Source organism: Microtus ochrogaster, chromosome 1 (assembly GCF_000317375.1).
Source record: "Microtus ochrogaster isolate Prairie Vole_2 chromosome 1, MicOch1.0, whole genome shotgun sequence".
NCBI classification, from domain to species: domain Eukaryota; kingdom Metazoa; phylum Chordata; class Mammalia; order Rodentia; family Cricetidae; genus Microtus; species Microtus ochrogaster.
Window position 1 is genome coordinate 23,578,625 of NC_022009.1, and position 18,028 is coordinate 23,596,652.

The window sequence follows — 18,028 nt, forward strand, 5'->3', positions numbered from 1 at the left end:
CCTTGGAAGAGCCATAGACTGTCAAGCCCCTCAGCCTCCATGTAGGTGGAGCTGGGATGGGGTGGGGCCTGGGAAGACTTGGGGCTCTGTGGTTCTCTAGAACATCCTCTCCTCCAGCCAGCCACCACATCTTACAGTCCTTTGTTTCTGTGTCTGCTCTGTCCTGCCCCAGCCCCAGGAGACATCCTGCCTGCCTGCCACGTGACACTGGGGCAGGCCTCTTAGCACCTTGCTTTCTTTCCTGTGGCATAAGGAGGACTTTCCTCCTTACTGATGTTTGCTTCTTTGAAGGTTTGTGGGGGGGGGGCATATTATGTCTCAGGGTCTGGAAGACTCTGGGGACTTCTGGAGACATTCACATTGTCTCCTCTCCCAAAACCACTCTCTGATTGACTTCGTGGAGAGATTGTTGATAGGAGGTCCACCATCAGTGTTATCTGCATATGATGACCTAGACATCCTGAAGATTGGCATAGCGTGTTCTGCACTTGGGATTATTGGGAATCCACCCCCCTCCTACTGCCACCTCCATGTCTTCCTGGGATCTGCTGCTTCTTGGTGTCTCACTAAAGTCAGGCAGGTTCCTTGGGAAGGGTGCAGGCCCAGAGAAGGAATCTTAGAGGTCTAGATGTCTAACGTAACCTGATTGACCCTGTGACTTTAGCACACGTTGTTTAAATTCCACTATGAAATGGAAGCGGGGACTTCCTGGGGCTCTGCTGCCCCATCTGGATATTGGGCCACCTGCTGTGGATTTCACGGGGTTATCTGAGGCCCAGATAGTATTCAGGATGTGCAGATGTCTTAAAAATAATGAACTACTCTGCTGATGTTGACTCTCTTTCTTGAACCCAAACAAACAAACAAACAAAGTTAAAGGCTCCAAGCTTGCCCTTTGACAGGAAGAAAAAGAGGTGGTCTGTTTTGCAAAGAGAAACCTTGGACTAGGGGCTACCTCCTCCATTTGGCAGGCTCAGCATTCTAGTCTTTGGGGTTAGCTTGTCCCAAGTAAATTCTGATCATTTTAGCTGTAGGAACCTCTGGGAACTTCTGGGTTCCTGAGAGGAAGCTGCCTTTGATCCTTGATTCCTGGGCATCTTGAAGTCCTTCAGAGCCTCCTGGTGCCTTTGGATGCTAGGAAGGTCACAGATGGCCACAGAGAGCTGCCTGTCAGAGAGTGATGAGAGAAGAGTGTGTCTAGTATGACTCTTCTGTCCTCTGTGAGAGATCTCAGGCTCAACTAGAACTGACTTAGTTCCCTACCCTCAGAACATGGAGCTTGGTAGGTTAGGGGCCAGTTCCTCCTGGGAATGAATGGGGCTGGGTGGGGCTTGGCAACCCTAGTGAAGTCAGAGCTGTTTGAAGGTGTTGTCTCCATGTGTTGTGGGGTATCCGCCAGAAAAGACTGCTCAGATATGGGTTTAAGCCAATAGAAAGTCTTCATTAGCTGGTTGGAAAGTACTCCGGGCATTTAGGACTCCAGCACAGCATTGAGCCTTTCTCAAGATGAGCTTTTAAGCACAAAAAAAAAAAAAAAAACAAGGTTAGTATGTTAGAGACTCTCCCAGCACTATGGTCTTTGATGGATTGGTGGATTGGGTCTTTGTTTTTGTTTTTGGCTGGTTTTACTGTCTACGTGCTGAATTTTGTGGTTTGAATGGTCACTTCCACCATGGAGTCAGTTGTGCTAAGGTCTAGGGCCCTGTTAACACGGCAAGTCTTTTTCCTCCACTGTCTGCCCTGGTTATGGCATGTGTTGTGCTATCCAGAATTTCATGTGCTTCCTGTCATCTTGGACCAGACCTCTAGTTATTGAATTGATCCCCACAGCCTTGGCCAGTCTTTCTTCTGTCTCTCTTATCTGTACAAATTTGACCACTGTTGCCGTGTCTTCCCATTTGACAGCAGGCCAAGTGACCAATGAAAGCCAATAGATGCAGGCCATTGTCCTCTTGAATGATCATGTGACTTTAGGAGACAAGGCAACGTAGCCAATTATTTTATTTCTTGAACAATCGTTGAGTGTCTACTGCATGCCAAGCCATCTGAGCCCTGGAGATGCTGTGTGAACAAGAAGAACAGGCAGGCTGTACCTGTGGGGCTTACATCTAAGTGAAGGCAGATAGTGTCACAAGCTTCTGACCTTGTGACACTGCTATGTAAGGGAGTTTCAAGAAAAATCTCCTAATATTTTAAATAAGTTTGTGATTTCATTGGGCCTCATCCATAGCTGTTTTGATACACGTGGTCCATGGGCCTGCACAGTCAGACAGGTCTGGATTTAGACCATAAACCAGTCAGAAGGACCAGTGATAAAAATGTTGGGTCAAGTAAGAAGAAAGGGAGATGATTTCAGTCCTGAACATTGGGTTATGCTTGAGGTACAGTGGCCCCCGAGTAACCCCTCAAATAACAAGGTCATGTTGCTACTGCTGCTCTCTTGTGGTAGTGATGGACATGTATGGCTAATACTTTTAGGTTTCTTTTTATTTCTGGATTTCTCTCTGGGGTCATAAGGCAGAGTAGGTCAGCTTCCTAGAAGAAAGCTCTATGAGACCCATCCTTGTTATTTCTTGAGGTATGCATTCTAGAAGAAGAACTGATTCTTGTTTATGGTAATCGGTAAAGCAGTAGCTGTAAGGTTAGTGACCGGATATTGACATTGAAAGTTATCGCCGTGCAGGTCAATATAGTCATTGGGTAAAGGCACTTGCCACCAAGCCTGATAATCTAAATTCAATCTCTGATTGCAGGACCCACAGAGCAGAAGGGGAGAACCTTCCAAAATCACTCACTCTCTCTCTCTCTCTCTCTCTCTCTCACACACACACACACACACACACACACACACACACAGCGAGAGAGAGAGAGAGAGAGAGAGAGAGAGAGAGAGAGAGAGAGAGAGAGGGAATTTAAAAAAAACAGCATTTACATTTAAAGGAAAGAAAGGGATAACTAAGAAAGTCTGCAGGCTAAAAAGCTGGAAAGATACTCAAGATCGGCCACCACTTGGACTCTATGTTTTAGTCTGGCAGTTTTGCAGGCAAAGGTAACAGTTCCTCCCCTTTGAGCCAATTTATCTGTCAAAGGGTAGGAAGTGGGCAAACACAGGATGAAGACTCTGGAGGCACCAAAGTAGAACTTTGCCCCCCCTTTGTCTCTCTCGTCAAATGTGAAAAACCCAGATTGAGGTTTGCATGCTGCAACCCTGGCTGGCTGGCTGGTTCCCCAAACACCTACTCTTGTCTCCTCTTCCCCAAATGAAAGGGAAGTTCTGTGAGGCTGTGTCAGCTGGTGGTCAGCAGGGCCATCCAGAGAGAGCCGCGAGCATGCGGCCGGCAGTCATTTGTGCTCTTGTGAAAGAGGAGACCTCACTTCAGCTCTCCACCCCACCCTCTGCAGAATTTACCCCAAACAGTGTTGGGGGAACACGCAGTCATGAAAAGAATGAGTGTGTATCACAGGAGGCATCAGAGGAATCAAGAACTGGGCTACTTTCCTGAGTAGCGCAGGCATTAGTACCAGGCTTGGGTCAATGAGACAGAAAGCTCCTGGTCAGCATCACTTCCATGCTGGTTTCATTTCTGAGGCTGTGATAAAACACCACAAACAAAAATCCGTGGAGGAGAAAGGGCTTATTTGGCTCACAATTCCAGGTCATAGCAACTATTGCAGGAAAGGCCAGGGGACCTTGAGGCCGCTAGTCACAGCACGTGCAAGAGCACTGCCCTGTGAGCAGTCAGCACAGTCCTAGCTCTGAGGACAAACCTGGAGACTTGCTGGGGCTCTAAGGAAGTCTGGGTTTGACCAGCTGTGACCTTGTTTCCTCGGCTCTTTACACCTGAGCTCCACCCTCAGATGCACAAACCCCTCTCATGAGTGATCTCCCATAAATTAGTGGGGCTGTTTTTGTTCACAAAGGCCTGCTACTTCCTGAATCCCAATTTGGCCTTTTCAAAAGAAGCCAAGGGCTTGGATTTGGGGATTTCACATGGAGTCATCTGAGTAGGCTTTGCATGTGTGACCAGTGCTACCTGCCATGGCTTATTCCTCAGAGCTGCCTGCAATCTTGGGTAGCGGGGAGCAGGCTCTCACGGTTAAGCTGCAGTTCTGTGCTCTCAGCTCTGCAGCAGGTCCGAATGCGCAGTCAGTCAGAATGCACAATCGGTCAGAATGCCAGTAGCCACGCCAGCTTTCCCTTTTGTGTGTGTGTGTGTGTGTGTGTGTGTGTGTGTGTGTGTGTATCTACAGACTCTGTCCAAGACCCCATGCTACATCCCCTCCACAGGTCCAAATGTGACCTCTGTTGCATAATTTGGGCCCCTGGAGCCTCTATTATGCCCTACCTGCCCAAGTCAGTTACTCTCTAGCAGGTTGACGTGTTGACATGCTTACTCGCCAAGGGATACGGTAAAGGTTTTTGTCTTATTTTACATTTATTCATACGTGTGCTCAGGGTGTGTGTGGAGTGGTGGTGGTGCAAGTAAGTGTGTGTGGAAGTCAGGAAGTAACTTTCCTATCTTCTACCATGTGAGGTCAAGGGGTTAAAGGTTATTAGGCTTGGCAGTAAGCACCTTTACCTGCTGAACTACCTTGCCAGCCCCCATATTAGTAACCCCAGGGTTCTGTATTAGAGACTGCAGGCTCTCATTGCACCATCTTTGTGGGGTTTCAGCTACATACCACTATGAGGGGACAAGAAGCAGAATGTGGCAGATCACCTTCACGCAGCTGCTCACTTGAACTTGATCTTTGGTGGTGCTTCAGTGGTGGTTACTCTGCTTGCCTGAGAGACTAGGGCGTACCTAGCCTTTGGTCCCCAGGAGCACTTGGTATGGTATTGTATGGAATAGAAGTTGGGCATACTATATCTGAGCACACTTAAAAGTTCATACATGTAATAATTATTCTTAAGCTTTATCTATGCAGTTCAGATTTGCCTGAACTGTTCAATCTGTGAGCTTAGCTTCAGATTAATCTTTAGAGTAAAAGACCATTGCTAATATACATAGAACTACATAGTAACACATTTATTAGGTCATTTCATTATGGGAAATGTTCTTGGGAGAGGAACATCATACTGCTTGCTTTAAGATTGCTCATATGGGGGCTGCAGAGATGCTCAGTGGTTAAGAACATTGCCTACTCTTCCAGAGGACCTGGATTTGATTCCCAGCACACACATGGTGGCTCACAACTTTCTAGAACTCCAGTTATAGTATATCTGATGCCGTCTTTTACTCTGTAGACTCTTGCACACATATGGGACCTATAAATCACACATGCTCACACACACACGTAAGAAATAAATAAATTGGACCGGAGAGATGGTTCAGTGGTTAAGAACACTGGCTGTTCTTCCAGAGGAGATAGCACCTATGTGGCAGCTCACAACTGTGTGTAGCTCCTATTCCAGGGGATCCAATGCCCTCATACAGACATACAGGCAGGCAAAACACCAATGTACATATAGAAAAAATAAATAACTTATTTTTAAAAATAAATCTAAAATAAAGCTCTCTCATATGGGCTTTAAGCAATCTGAGGTATGGCAGTCTTGATTGAGTCTCATTTTTTGTGGGCCTCTGATTCAAAACAATAAAGACCCAGCCGAGAGGTAGTGTGCACGCCTTTAATCCCAGCAGAGGATTAAAGGAGGAGGCAGAGGCAGGCGGATCTCTGTGAGTTCAAGGCCAGCCTGTCTACAAGAGCTAGTTCCAGTATAGGCTCCAAAGCTACAGAGAAACCCGGTCTCGAAAAACAAAACAAAACAAAAACCCATTAACCATGTTTTTTATATTTATTCGTTTGTTTATCATGCATACCTCTGTGTGTATGTGTATGTGTATTCATGCACATGAGTGCCATTGTGTATATATGCAGGTCAAAGAACAGTTTACAGAAGTCAGTCAGTTCTCTCCTTCATCCGTGTGGGTCCTAGGGGTTGAATTCAGCTGGAACTCAGGTTCTCAGGTTTGGTGGCAAGAACCCTTATTTTCTGAGATGTTTGCTAGCCCAAATATGCTTTTCAAAATAGCAAATGTTCTCCAAGGACCTTGTCTAGATTTTTGGTAATCTGTTGTGCCCAGATTACGACCCCCACAGAGAGACCACCAGAGAGGCCCAGACTGTAATAAGCAAGGTTGATTTAGCATAATACAAACATGATTGGAACCCATCTCTAACCCCACTGCAGGGAGGCAAAGAGGAGTTGAGCTCCCTCTGTGTGTGGGGGTGGGGGGTGTTAGTCTTTTAAAGGTGTAACTACAAAGAGACTTTTTGAAGCTGCTTTGGCACGGGTGCAAGGTCTTTTGCTCTATCTCATCCTGCTGTGTCAGCTAGTTTTTGTTTTTAGAGCAAGGCCACCCTGTTTTTGAGTCAGGCCATCTTTATCAGCCCATATTAGGTAGCTGGACGTAATTTCTGGGTGGGAGGGGGGAAGGCCACTATCTCCCCGGGAAAACATTTTGTTAGGAAATTTCTTCTTGCCCCTTTGAGAATAAGGAGTGAGGGTCTTACAGTTTCCAAACCCATCTTTTCAGTAGTCTGGGCACATGGACAAATTGACTCTGGAAGTAGAATCCTCCCAAGAAGCTTAACTACGGCTCACTTGTTCACTGACACCTGTTTATCCAGGAAGCGTGGAGCCTGCTTACTAGACACCAGCTAACAAATGACAGGAAGATGGCAGAACCAGAGGCTCAGAAAAGGTTATGGAAAGGAGATCATGCTTGCCTGGGGAAATCACTGTAAAGAGACTGCTGTTGAAATGGCATTGGACTAATAAGGGAATTTTCAATAAAGGTGCAAACTAGAGGGTTGGCATTATGATTGCCTGGATAAGAGGATTATGGGATCTGTAGTGACATGGGACAAGATGAGACTGGAAAGTCACTGGAAGTGGCCAGAAAAGCTCAGAGCAGCACGCTGGGGGAGGGAGGTAAGTGCTGGAGTGATTTCCTTTCTTCTTCTTGGTAGTGGTGGGGGTGCAGTTCCTTGAAGACTTCAGAGCAGGGCAGTGTGGCCAGCGAGCTTTGAAAACTGTGAGCACTGGCAGGCTGGCTGAAGGTGAGACTGCAGTTGCCTGGAAGGCAGATAGAAAGGGGGAAGAGGGAAGGATTTGAAGGAAACTGCGAGAGACTGAAGGAACTGGGGACAGAGCATATAGGAGGAGCTGGAGAGGAAGGTGGTGGAGAGCCAGGGGAGGATGGCGGTAGGGGAGCATTTACTAAGCCAGGCTTGTGTGTGAGTCCACCAGGTCCACTGTCTGAGCCCACTGAGGCTGAGAAGTAGAAGGGCAGGAGTTGCAGATAAGGGGTGAGCCCACCCCAGTTGGCCGGAGACTGTTTTCTTTTTTGAGGAGGAGGAAACTGGTACTGTGGGGTGAATTCACCTTCAGACACTAGAAATCAAGCAACTGATGGAGCTGGGATTGAACTGAGACTTTTGGCTCCAGAGCTAAATGTCCCTTTGCTACTGTGAAGTGTGTTATATACAGCATCTGTCGAGGTAGAAAGCAGGAAGGGTGAAGATTTTGATGAGAAGATAGCACAGCAGGGCATGAATTCCTCAAGGAGCAAAGCAAGTCCAGATTAAATCGCAGGAGACCAGATGACAGCATCAGAGCCAGAGAGTTTTCCTAAGGGGAGAGGGGAGAGGTACTGACCTAGAGGAGGGACACTTGTGACTCAGAGAGCTAGTTTTTGGGAACTCTGAAGCTCTGAGGAATGCATTTGGCTCATCCTAGAGACTGTGTCCAGGGAAAGGAATCAGCACGCTGGGGCTCAGGCCTACGGCTTGGAGAGAGTTAATTTTTCTAGGAATAGCCCAGGATGCCTGGGAGATGGGTGGCCAAAGGAGACATGAGTTTCTGCCAGTAATTCTCTATTGGGGTTCTTGTCTCTTTTTTTCTTTTTTAATTAACACAATATTTTTTGATTCTTTTGAAATTTTTTTTAAAAATATTTATTATGTATACAATGTTCTGTCTGTGTATATGCCTGCAGGCCAGAAGAGGGCACCAGACCTCATTACAGATGGTTGTGAGCCACCATGTGGTTGCTGGGAATTGAACTCAGGACCTTTGGAAGAGCAGGCAATGCTCTTAACCTCTGAGCCATCTCTCCAGCCCCGATTCTTTTGAAATTTTATACTATGCACCCCATCATACTCACTTCCCAGTCATTCCACGTCTGCCCCCACCTTGGGGGTTCTTGTCTCTTGATGGAGAAAAACAGAGTTCTTCTTGCCTACAGCTTGTGTCGGGAAGATGAAATGCCCAGGATCTTAAGCAAATGCTCTGAGGGGGTCCAGCCATTCCCTGTTCTTTGTGGACCCAGACCCTCATTACTGTGTGGGTACAAAATTTCCCTGACCCCATGATCCATCAAGCCCGGGACGAACAGCACTAGGGTTCTGATTGAACTGTGACTCACACAGGGATTTGCTGATCCAGATTACGTGGATGGTGATATGACAGAGGTTCTATGGGCCTCAGAGATTGACATTTCATAATAAATTAGATAGGTGAACTTGGTGGAAGGCAGTGCTCAGGATGGGCCCGAGGCCTTGCTCACCTTAGGCAAACACTGCTACTAAGCTACATGTCAGCTTGGCACCTTTTTGGCGAGGCAGTTACATCTTGCTTGCTGTGTCTGGCTTCTTCTATGTCTGGTGCATACTGCACCACTGCAGACTGACTCTTTCTCTTCCCAGAATTCTCGTTGCCCCACCTCTACTTCCTGCCTAGCTACAGGCCAATCAGCATTTTATTAAAATACAGTGGACAGGGTACAGACCATCGTCCCATAGCACCCAAAGACCTCAGGCCACACAGACATGTTTTTAAGTATGCCCTGGAAATAGCCCTGATATTACCAAGGCATGGTGATATCTTCCTTGAGGTTACAGAAAGGACACGCAGACAGACTTGACTTTCATTTCCTATATTCTGCCTCTCCAGACTTTTGTTTGTCATGGTTTTTTTAAACCATGTTTTTTACATTTATTTGTTTGTTTAGCACTTGTGCCTGTGCGTGCATGCGCGTGTGTGTGTGACATGTATATGCAGGTGCTCATGGAGCCAAGAAGAGGTCATCAGATCCAACCACTAGTTGCAAGTGGTTGTGAGTCCCCCAATATGTGTGCTGGTAACAGAACTTGGGTCCTTTGGAAGAACAGCAAGTGCTCTCAACAGCTGTGCATCCACTCCCTCCAAGCAGCCTTCTCCATACTCCAGAGCTAGGAACCACTGGGGAGCATTTGGTGGACAGTAACTGACAAAGGAAGCACCCGTACAGGAAGTAAGTGGAGGCTCACTTGGCAGCGGAAGGGTGTGACAGTGAGGAGGAAGAGCCAACTGTCTGTCTGCTGCTCCTTTCAGTACCACGGAGCACACGGGCTTTGAATCCAGGGATTGAGTCTTGTCGGTCCAGTCGACCTCCGCTGTTAGAACGGGAAGCCTGCCCGGGTTGATGAACTCTCTCCAGTTTCTGCCTTGGTATTATGTGACCTGGACCAACAGGCTGTTCTTCAGTGACAGATTCCAGCAGGGGAGGGACCAGGGATGAGAAAAAAATGAAGAAGATAGAAACATTGAAGTCAGAAGGTCTTTCATGAGTTGATGGCTCAAGACCAGCAAGTTTACTAAGAAGACGACATCTTATATGCTGTTTCCAGGACAAATGGGACAGAACCATCAGATGCTGTCAAGCTATCATTCAACAGAACAGACTCAGCAGCAAGCTGAAGTGATGTTGCACAAGGGGAACACAGGCCACCAGACTGGGCGCTCATTGACCTTGGAACTGATAACCACAGGCCTTCAAACTGGGGCAAAGGAGGCTCCCAGGATCCCAAACTGAAGCTTCCCCAAGTCTCTGGCCTTACCAAGCACATTTCTGGTTTTAGCAAGAAACTATGTTCTTTCTCCACACACTCAGGCCTCAGGGAAAGTCCTGGACTGCTCCGACTCCCAATGATTAATGATGGCAGAAGGACTTTTGGGAGTTGTCTGTTAGTTACTGCTGATCCACAGTGTTTCTGTTCTCAGGAACACCCAGGTTATCTTATCTGCTAGGTCCTGGGAGTTTTGCACTCCAACACCAGCGTGAGGTATTTTAACTCATGCATGAGTGTACACAAGTGTGTGTGTGTGGGGGGGGGTGAGTAACCATTTTGCAGCTGTGTGTGACCTCATGTCACAGAAACTTTGAATGTTGCTAAAGTTATTAGACAATGAACCGAATGCTTATAAACGGGCTGACATCGTCCAGCTCTCACTGGAGGCAAGTTCTGTGGCTAAAGGTTATATAAGCTTTTCAGCTGAGCTCTGAGAACCGGGCTAGCAGATTCAGCGAAGCTGATTTCAATAGCACAAGAGAAAAGAAAATCAACATTATATGACAGTACCCCAGAGTTGGAGCTATGGGAACCATTACTGGTTAGTTTGCATTCACGAGAGCCAGCCTGCCGTGTGATTTCTTTCCCCATAGCTTTTGGGTCAGAAGTGTGTATGAGTCAAATTGTCATCTAAAAGAATCTTGACAGGGGAAATAATTCTGATTTTTGTGTGAGGAGAAGCTGGAAGTTGGGAATTAAATTGCTTTGTGCATGTGTGTGTGAGCGTGTACAGTATGTGTCCATGCTCGTGAGCGTGAGGTTGACTGTTGTGGTTGAAATGTATTGCTGTGATTGGTGTAATGAAAAGCTGAACAGACAATAGCTAGGCAGGAGGTAGAAGTGGGATTTCTGGGGACAGAGAGGACTCTGGGAAGAGGAAGGTGGAGTCACCAGCCAGACATGAGGAAGCAGCATGGGCAGTACAGAGAGATGAGGTAATGAACCACATGACAGAATGTAGATTAAAATAAATGGGCTAATTTAAGTTATAAGAGTTAGTGAGATAAGCCTAAGCTAAGGCTGAGCTTACATAACTAATAAGCCTCCGTGTTGTTACTTGTGAGCTGGCGGCCCAAAGAAAAATCCGACTACAGTTTACACTGGTTCTCTTTCTCCATTGCTTTCTACCTTTGGCTTCTGAGACAGGAGTTCTTTGATTCTGCTAGGCTGGCAGGCCAGTGAGCTTCAGGGATCTGTCTGTCTCTGTCCTCCCGATGCTGGGTGGCAGCCACACCCAGTTTCTAATGTAGGTGTTAGGTGTGTGGGCTCAGGCCCTCATGCATGCTTGCCAGGCGCCTTCCCAACTGAGCCATCTCCCCATCCTGAGAAATTATGTTTCCTAATAGCAACCTCTAAATTTGTCTCTTAGCTCGTGGCCATTTGACAACTGATTGACTGATGTGTCTGTCTTCTGTAGCTTGGAATTGCAATTGGGTTTTTGGTCCCTCCTGTTCTGGTACCCAACATCAAAGACCAGGAAAAGCTCGCCTACCACATCAGCATCATGTTCTACATAATAGGAGGTGTGGCCACTTTCCTCTTCATCCTTGTCATCATCGGTAAGATCCTTAGTAGGCTGCTGGTGGGCAAGGGGTGGGGAAGTTACATCAACTCTGGTGGCGCCCTTTGGACATGGTCCCAAATACCACAGATACTTAGAGCTACTGGAGGTTGGGCTTCTTATAGTCTTCAGATGTTGTAGCCTGAGTCATTGTGCCTAATACAGTGCTAACTGGTGCTATGTTCTGTTAGTGGCCTAGGAAAGGCTTAATTGTAGCTGACCAGTCTCCATTCCCACCTCACCAGAAGAACTAGGTAGACTGTTGTCACCTTGATGAGACCTTAGGGAGACTCTCCAGTGTCAGAAGCATTATGTGGAGAATATCTGGTTTCATCTAGTTCCCAGCAACCCAACAAATGAGGTTTTTTTTTTTTTTTGGTTTTTCAAGACAGGGTTTTTCTGTGGTTTTGGAGCCTGTCCTAGAACTAGCACTTGTAGGCTGGTCTCGAACTCACAGAGATCCGCCTGCCTCTGCCTCCCGAGTGCTGGGATTAAAGGCATGCGCCACCACCGCCCGGCCCAAATGAGGTGTCTTGTAGGGCTTCTTCAACAAGGAAACTAAGACTAAATTATAAATTATAATAATAAATTATAAACAGAAATTGTTCCACAAACACTAATAATCTAAGGTTAATCTGAGAATACTTGGGTACCAAATTTCTTCATCATTATTCTGATTAGAAAAGTAATCCAACATGGAAAAATATAAAGATAAGACTCTAAAGAAAGGAATGACTGCCAGGCAGTGGTGGTGCATGCCTTTAATCCCAGCACTTGGGAGGCAGAGGCAGGTGATCACAGTGAATTCAAGGCCAGCCTGATCTACAAAGTGAGTTCCAGGACAGCCAGGACTGTTACACAGAGAAACCTTGTCTCAAAACAAAACAAACGAAAGAAAGATAGAAAGAAAGAAAGAAAGAAAGAAAGACAAGAACGATCATTAATTTATCCTTGAACAACTTCATCCCAACAAGGAAACTCAGGTAACTGCTATTAACATTTTACACAGATGTCCAATTACTCATCCAAGTATTTGATTATTTCTCTCTCCTGGCTGGCCCATGTGATCCTTGCACTCTGGAGGCTGAGGCAGGGGGATGACTAATTGAAGGACAGCCTATATTGCCTAGGATGATCCTGTCTCAAAGAAAACAAGCAAACAAAACAGCAACAAACCCACAAAAAAAGTGAGCAAAAAAGTAAAAGAGAAACACTTATTGTTTTCATGTAGGTGACATTTCTGGGATAAATTCAGAAACATCCAGGTAGACTTTTCTTCCCTCTTAGTCACCCGTCTAAAGGTTACCCTGTGCCCTCAGCTCTGAAGCCCTATCTCAGGTGTTAAAGGTTCATCCCTGCATGCGGGCTCACCTGCAGAGTCAGGTGGTTAAAAGCCGGTCCCCTACCACCATTCTCTACGTCATTTCATTCCAGGTAGCTTAGACAGAGGACAGTGATTCCCTAGGGCTAGCAACAGGGAGCTATGAGTGGAAGCCAGGAAGAACAAACCAGCCCAGGGCCTCCTGATTCACTCAAGTTTGAAATTGTAATGTGCCTGCCTCCAAATGCTTGCGTTCATAGCCAGTGAGGTCCTGGATCTTTGAAACCGTAAACTTAAGTGGTAGGACATGGCAATGTTTGGGTATTTAATGAGATCGTAGTTGAATAGTAGTTGACTTTAATGAGATAGCAGTTGAGTGAGTGAAGGATGCAAAACGATCTTACGTGAGTCCTGCTTCGTGGTTGCTGAATCCTTGAGCCAACACCCAATGCCAAGGAGCTAAGTCCCCTTCTTCCATTCCTTTCTTCTGGTGGAAGGGGAGCTGAGCAGCCAAGACAATGGAGGGCACATTCCAGTGGGAGAATTTATCCAGAACTATTATTGGAGAAGGAAGAGGCAGGGCTCTGAAGTCAAAGCTGGCGTGGTTGGGGGTGGGGGTACTTTGATCTGCTTGGAGAGCCAATCTCATTTCCAGAACTTCCTCTGGAGGCAGACTGCTCACCTTCCAGCAGGGGTCTCTTGGGACTTGCCAGAGGCCTTGGAGTACTTGCTCAGGCTGTGTGGAGAAAACAATTTAGTCAAATAACTAGCGAAAGACACTTGCCCTGCAGAGAGCCAAATGGCGCTCGGTGGGGTCTAATCACACTGGCTGTGTGGAATTCGACTCTAAATGGACTGGTTTCCACAAAAGAGTGATCACTCCTAGATCTCATTTCTTTCATAAGACATGGCTGATTCAAGCATTGGCGAAACTAGGAATACACTCAATTTTTGCTACTGTAATTTTGGCTCAGGGTGCAGCTTTTGACTGCCATGTTCCAGACTTTGACTCTGTAGTCACAGGGCCCATCCCCTCCCCCAGGAGCGCTGGAGCTCAGGCAATCACAGGGTTCACTAACCTTCCAAAGTTTAGCTTTCTCTTCTTTTCACCCATGCCCCCCCCCCTTTTGTTATGTTATTCGCCAGTTATTGTGGGCTGCCTTGATCTTTGAACACTGCTTTGGAAGCTCAATGAGGCAATTAAAGAAAAGGCAATAAAACAAGAGCAGTGCTGGAGAAAATAGCTCAGAGACAAAGTGCTTGCCTCCTTTGCTCAAGGCCCTAGTTCCATCTCCTCTAACTGCAAAAGAGAAAAGAGAGAAAGCAATGAAAGGGCTCGATTGGGAAGCCTCAGACAATGAAAAATTACTTTAGAAAAGGGATAGGGAAGATTTCTCTGGAAACTGTTATTTCCTTTACAGTTTCGGCCCCTCCCGAGATAACGGAGCCAGCTCACGTCTGTGTGGTGCTGGTACTGTTGAGATGGGAGCGCAGGAATTTCCCCTCATCTCTCTTACTTTTCTTTCAGTATTCAAGGAGAAGCCCAAGTATCCTCCCAGCAGGGCCCAGTCCCTGAGCTATGCCTTGGCGTCCACCGATGCTTCGTACTTAAGTTCCATCATCCGGCTCTTCAAAAACCTCAACTTCGTGCTGCTGGTCATCACCTACGGTAAGGTGCACAGGTGTCCAGGAGTGACCAGAACTAGCCTGGTGTGTCAGTGTTTATCCCTCCTTCCACGTCCCAAATGAGCATGGAAAGCTGTTTAGGGTTGACCTTGGGGCCTCTGCAGACATTGTAAAGTCCACCTTAGGAAAACCACTCCTTTCCACACAGGTCTGACAAATGCTTGTGGATCTCCGCATCCTCTCTACAGCATTGTGGATGATTCTCCCTCTTTAGCATCTTAATACCTAGGCTTTAAAATAAAATGTCTCAATCCAGCTCAATCCAGGCAGTGAATTGCTGCCTTTTCGTGTATAGTTCCTCAATAATAATAAATGCTGTATACTCCAGGGGTGATGAACGGATGAGTGAACAAGGGAATGAATGAAGCTGAAAATTAAAACTGCTGCCCAGGTGTGGTGGTGCACATCTTTAATCCCAGGCAGGAGGCAGAGGCAGACAGATCTCTGAGTCCAAGGCCAGCCTGATCTACAGAGTGAGTTTCAGGACAGCCAGGGCTACGCAGAGAAACCCTGTCTAGAAAAACAAAACAAACAAGGCCATAGCATTTTAAATACCCATCCTTTAGATGGATACTGTCTGTGAGTGGGCACTCTCAGTTCAAAAAGTTGTAAGTCCACCCAAGTGCACTGCCTCACAGCCTACACTTGACCATTTCACCACTGGATAAAAGTAAAAGTAAATCAAGTGTGTAACACACACAATAACCTGTGAAACAAAGATGTGAGGTTGCTTTGACAAGACAAACTTCAGTGAGACTCTTTGGGCCAGCCACGACTTCATGTTTTCCACGGGTGCACAAACTATTGTATCAGAACACCACCACCATCAGATCTGAGCTAATCCCTACAACTATCTTAGGGTTCCTATTGCTGTGAAGAGACACCATGACCCACGGCTACTCTTACAAAGAAAAACATTTACTTGGGGCTGCCTTATAGTTTATCAGAGGTTTAGTCCATTAGCATCGTGGTGAGAAGCAAAGCAGCAGGCAGACATGGTGCTGGAAAGGTAGCTGAGAGAGATCTACATCTTGACCTGCAGGCAACAGGAAGTGAACTGTTTACCACACTGGGTGTAGCTTGAGCATATATGAGAACTCAAAGCCTGTTTGAGTGACACCCTTCTTTTAACAAGGCCACATCTCCTAATAGGGCCACTTCCAATGGGCCAAGCATACAAACGCAAGTCCATGGAGGCTTTAACTAGTCAAACCACCTCACCATGTGAGGTCAATATTATAATTATCTTCACCTAACAGTGCAAGAATCTGAAACTCAGAGAGGCTAGGCGTTTAGACTAAGGTCATACACTTCAAGTGGCAGAACCAGATTCAGAAACAAGTTTGATAAACTTGAAAGCCTGCTTCTTCTCTCGTGTTACATAACCCAGGCGTCGGACAAAGTCTTAAAGTGCTCCTCCTGTGTCAGCTTCCTCAGTAGCTGGAACTACAGGCACGCGCCATTCACAGCCAACTCCAAAGCCAGCATTTGCTTGCATATTCCATAGTTGCCCATGTAGTTCCTTCCAGAGCTGTGCCGGGAAGGCTGGAGAGATGGCTCAGCTGAAGAGCGTCGACTGGGTTCAATTCCCAGCCCCCACATGGGACTCCCAACTATCTGTAACCCCAGTCCTAGGTGACTCCCTCTTCTGGCCTTCCCAGGCACTAGCCACGTATGTGGTGTGATGGACTCACAGACAAAACATTCATACACATAAAACAATAAATAAATTAAACAACAACAACAACAGCAACAGCAGATTAGGTTCATCAGTGCCCTTTAGCTCAGAACCCTTATCTGTTGAGGTTCTAGGTCAGAGACTGTTATCCTTACAGAGAAGTAGTATGTCTCTTAGCCATACAACAAAGCTCTCCTCCGGTAGAGCTCTAGAGGCCCCTGTTAGTCTCTGGAATCTGGTCCTCCATCCCTCATTTCCTTCAGTTTCTCAGCTGTAAGCATGCCTCTGCATTTATCCACAATGATGCCTCCAACCTCTCCACATGTCCAACTAAAGCAGCTGCGATCTGCTCATCACTGCGCAGTATACCAGCATACAGGACCAAGCCCTTGGTCAGGAGATATCTGAGGACCATTAGGCCTTAGACACATAGCAAAACCCGAAGTCTCTGGGTTCCCTTCCAGGCTCAGGATTCTGTAACTCCGAGAACTTTTACTTTTCACTCTGTCTGAGTACATCCTTCTGACTGCTGTGAATTTGACTGCATCTGACAGTTGGGTGTTTGAGTTCTACCTTGCGGCTCTGGGGTAAATAAGTACTTCAGTGCTTTCTATGGCTGAAGATGATGTTAGTGGTACCTGCTGGGCAAGGATGCATTGTAGAGTTGTGGTTCTCAGTGCTAGAGGCTGTGAGTGGCAGGGCCAGGTCACTGGCATATGAAAGCATGAAACAACCTAAATATATTGAGGATTGTGTTCCTGGCTACTGGGCGGCCAACTCTGGGTCACACTGTAGGGTACAAAACAACTCCTCTTTGTCTCTCTTATGGCTGGTAGCTTGTTTTTCTGTCCTTTAGAAGGAATTACACATTTTAACCCTATACTCCTGGACACTCTAGGTACTCTTCCTTGTCTGTTTGGTTATGATAAATGCAGGCAACAAGGAAAACACTTTTTTGAATGTATTTTTTTATTATTTAGGGCAGGGTCTTATGAATCCCAGACTGGCCTAGAATGACCGAGGATGACCTTGAACTTGTGGTCCTCCTGCCACTACAAACTGAACGTTGAGATCACAGGCATATGCCACCATGTCTGCTTTATGTGGTGACGGGAATCAGTCCTAGAACTTAGTTCACAGTAGACAAGCACTCTGACAACCGAGCTACATTGTCAGCCCAAGGGAAGGACTCTTATGCAGTGATAAGGATTTTGGGAAATCTGCTTGTCTAAAAGCATTCAGGAAACAGGCAAAAATGGCCAGTCACTACCACTGCCCCAGGACTGCTAATAGCTCTTGTCACATTGTAGGTGGTATGTAGTCAAGAAAATGGTGGAACATGCCTTTAATCCCAGCACTTAAGAGACAGAGGTATTTGGATCCTGAAGCCAGCCTTGGATGCTCAGATCTCTGAGTTCAAGGACAGTCAGGTCTACAGAGTGAGTTCCCAAGACAGCCAGGGCTATACAGAGAAACCCTGTCTTGAAAAACAAAACAAGAAAATGAAACAACCAAAAAGGAAGAGTAGTAGTAGGAACAGTGGGCTTGTCACCAAAACATGACAACAATGCATGAAGTTTCTGGAATCAGCTAACGTCTTTCACTACCTGACAGCTGCCACGTTGAAAGGTGGACTGCTTTCCCAGGCTAGTTCCACACCTGCCTGCAGCTGTGTGCTAGATCACGGTCCCAGGTGTCTAACATCTGGTCTGGGAGGCTCTGCTTGAGATTCCCTTTCCCTTGGGGCTCTCAAGTGTCTTCCCCTTCTTCTGCCCTGTGGGAAGGACCAAGCGAGTGATCTCAGAGTGCCTATAAGATCCTAGCTCTCAGGGAGCTTAACAAAGTACAGTGACATCTGTGTATGCAAGCGTCACCATGAAAT

At 46.6% G+C, this 18,028-nt stretch overlaps 1 protein-coding gene across 1 annotated transcript in view; it reads left to right on the forward strand.

Moving 5' to 3' along the window:
* The window catches only part of Flvcr2 (feline leukemia virus subgroup C cellular receptor family member 2), a 57,736-nt gene that overhangs the window by 19,184 nt on the left and 20,524 nt on the right, over positions 1 to 18,028 (forward strand). Inside the window, exons 2-3 of the mRNA XM_005343374.3 lie at positions 11,318 to 11,459; positions 14,311 to 14,451. Coding sequence (XP_005343431.1) covers positions 11,318 to 11,459; positions 14,311 to 14,451 — 283 coding nt within the window. The remainder of the gene's footprint in view (positions 1 to 11,317; positions 11,460 to 14,310; positions 14,452 to 18,028) is intronic.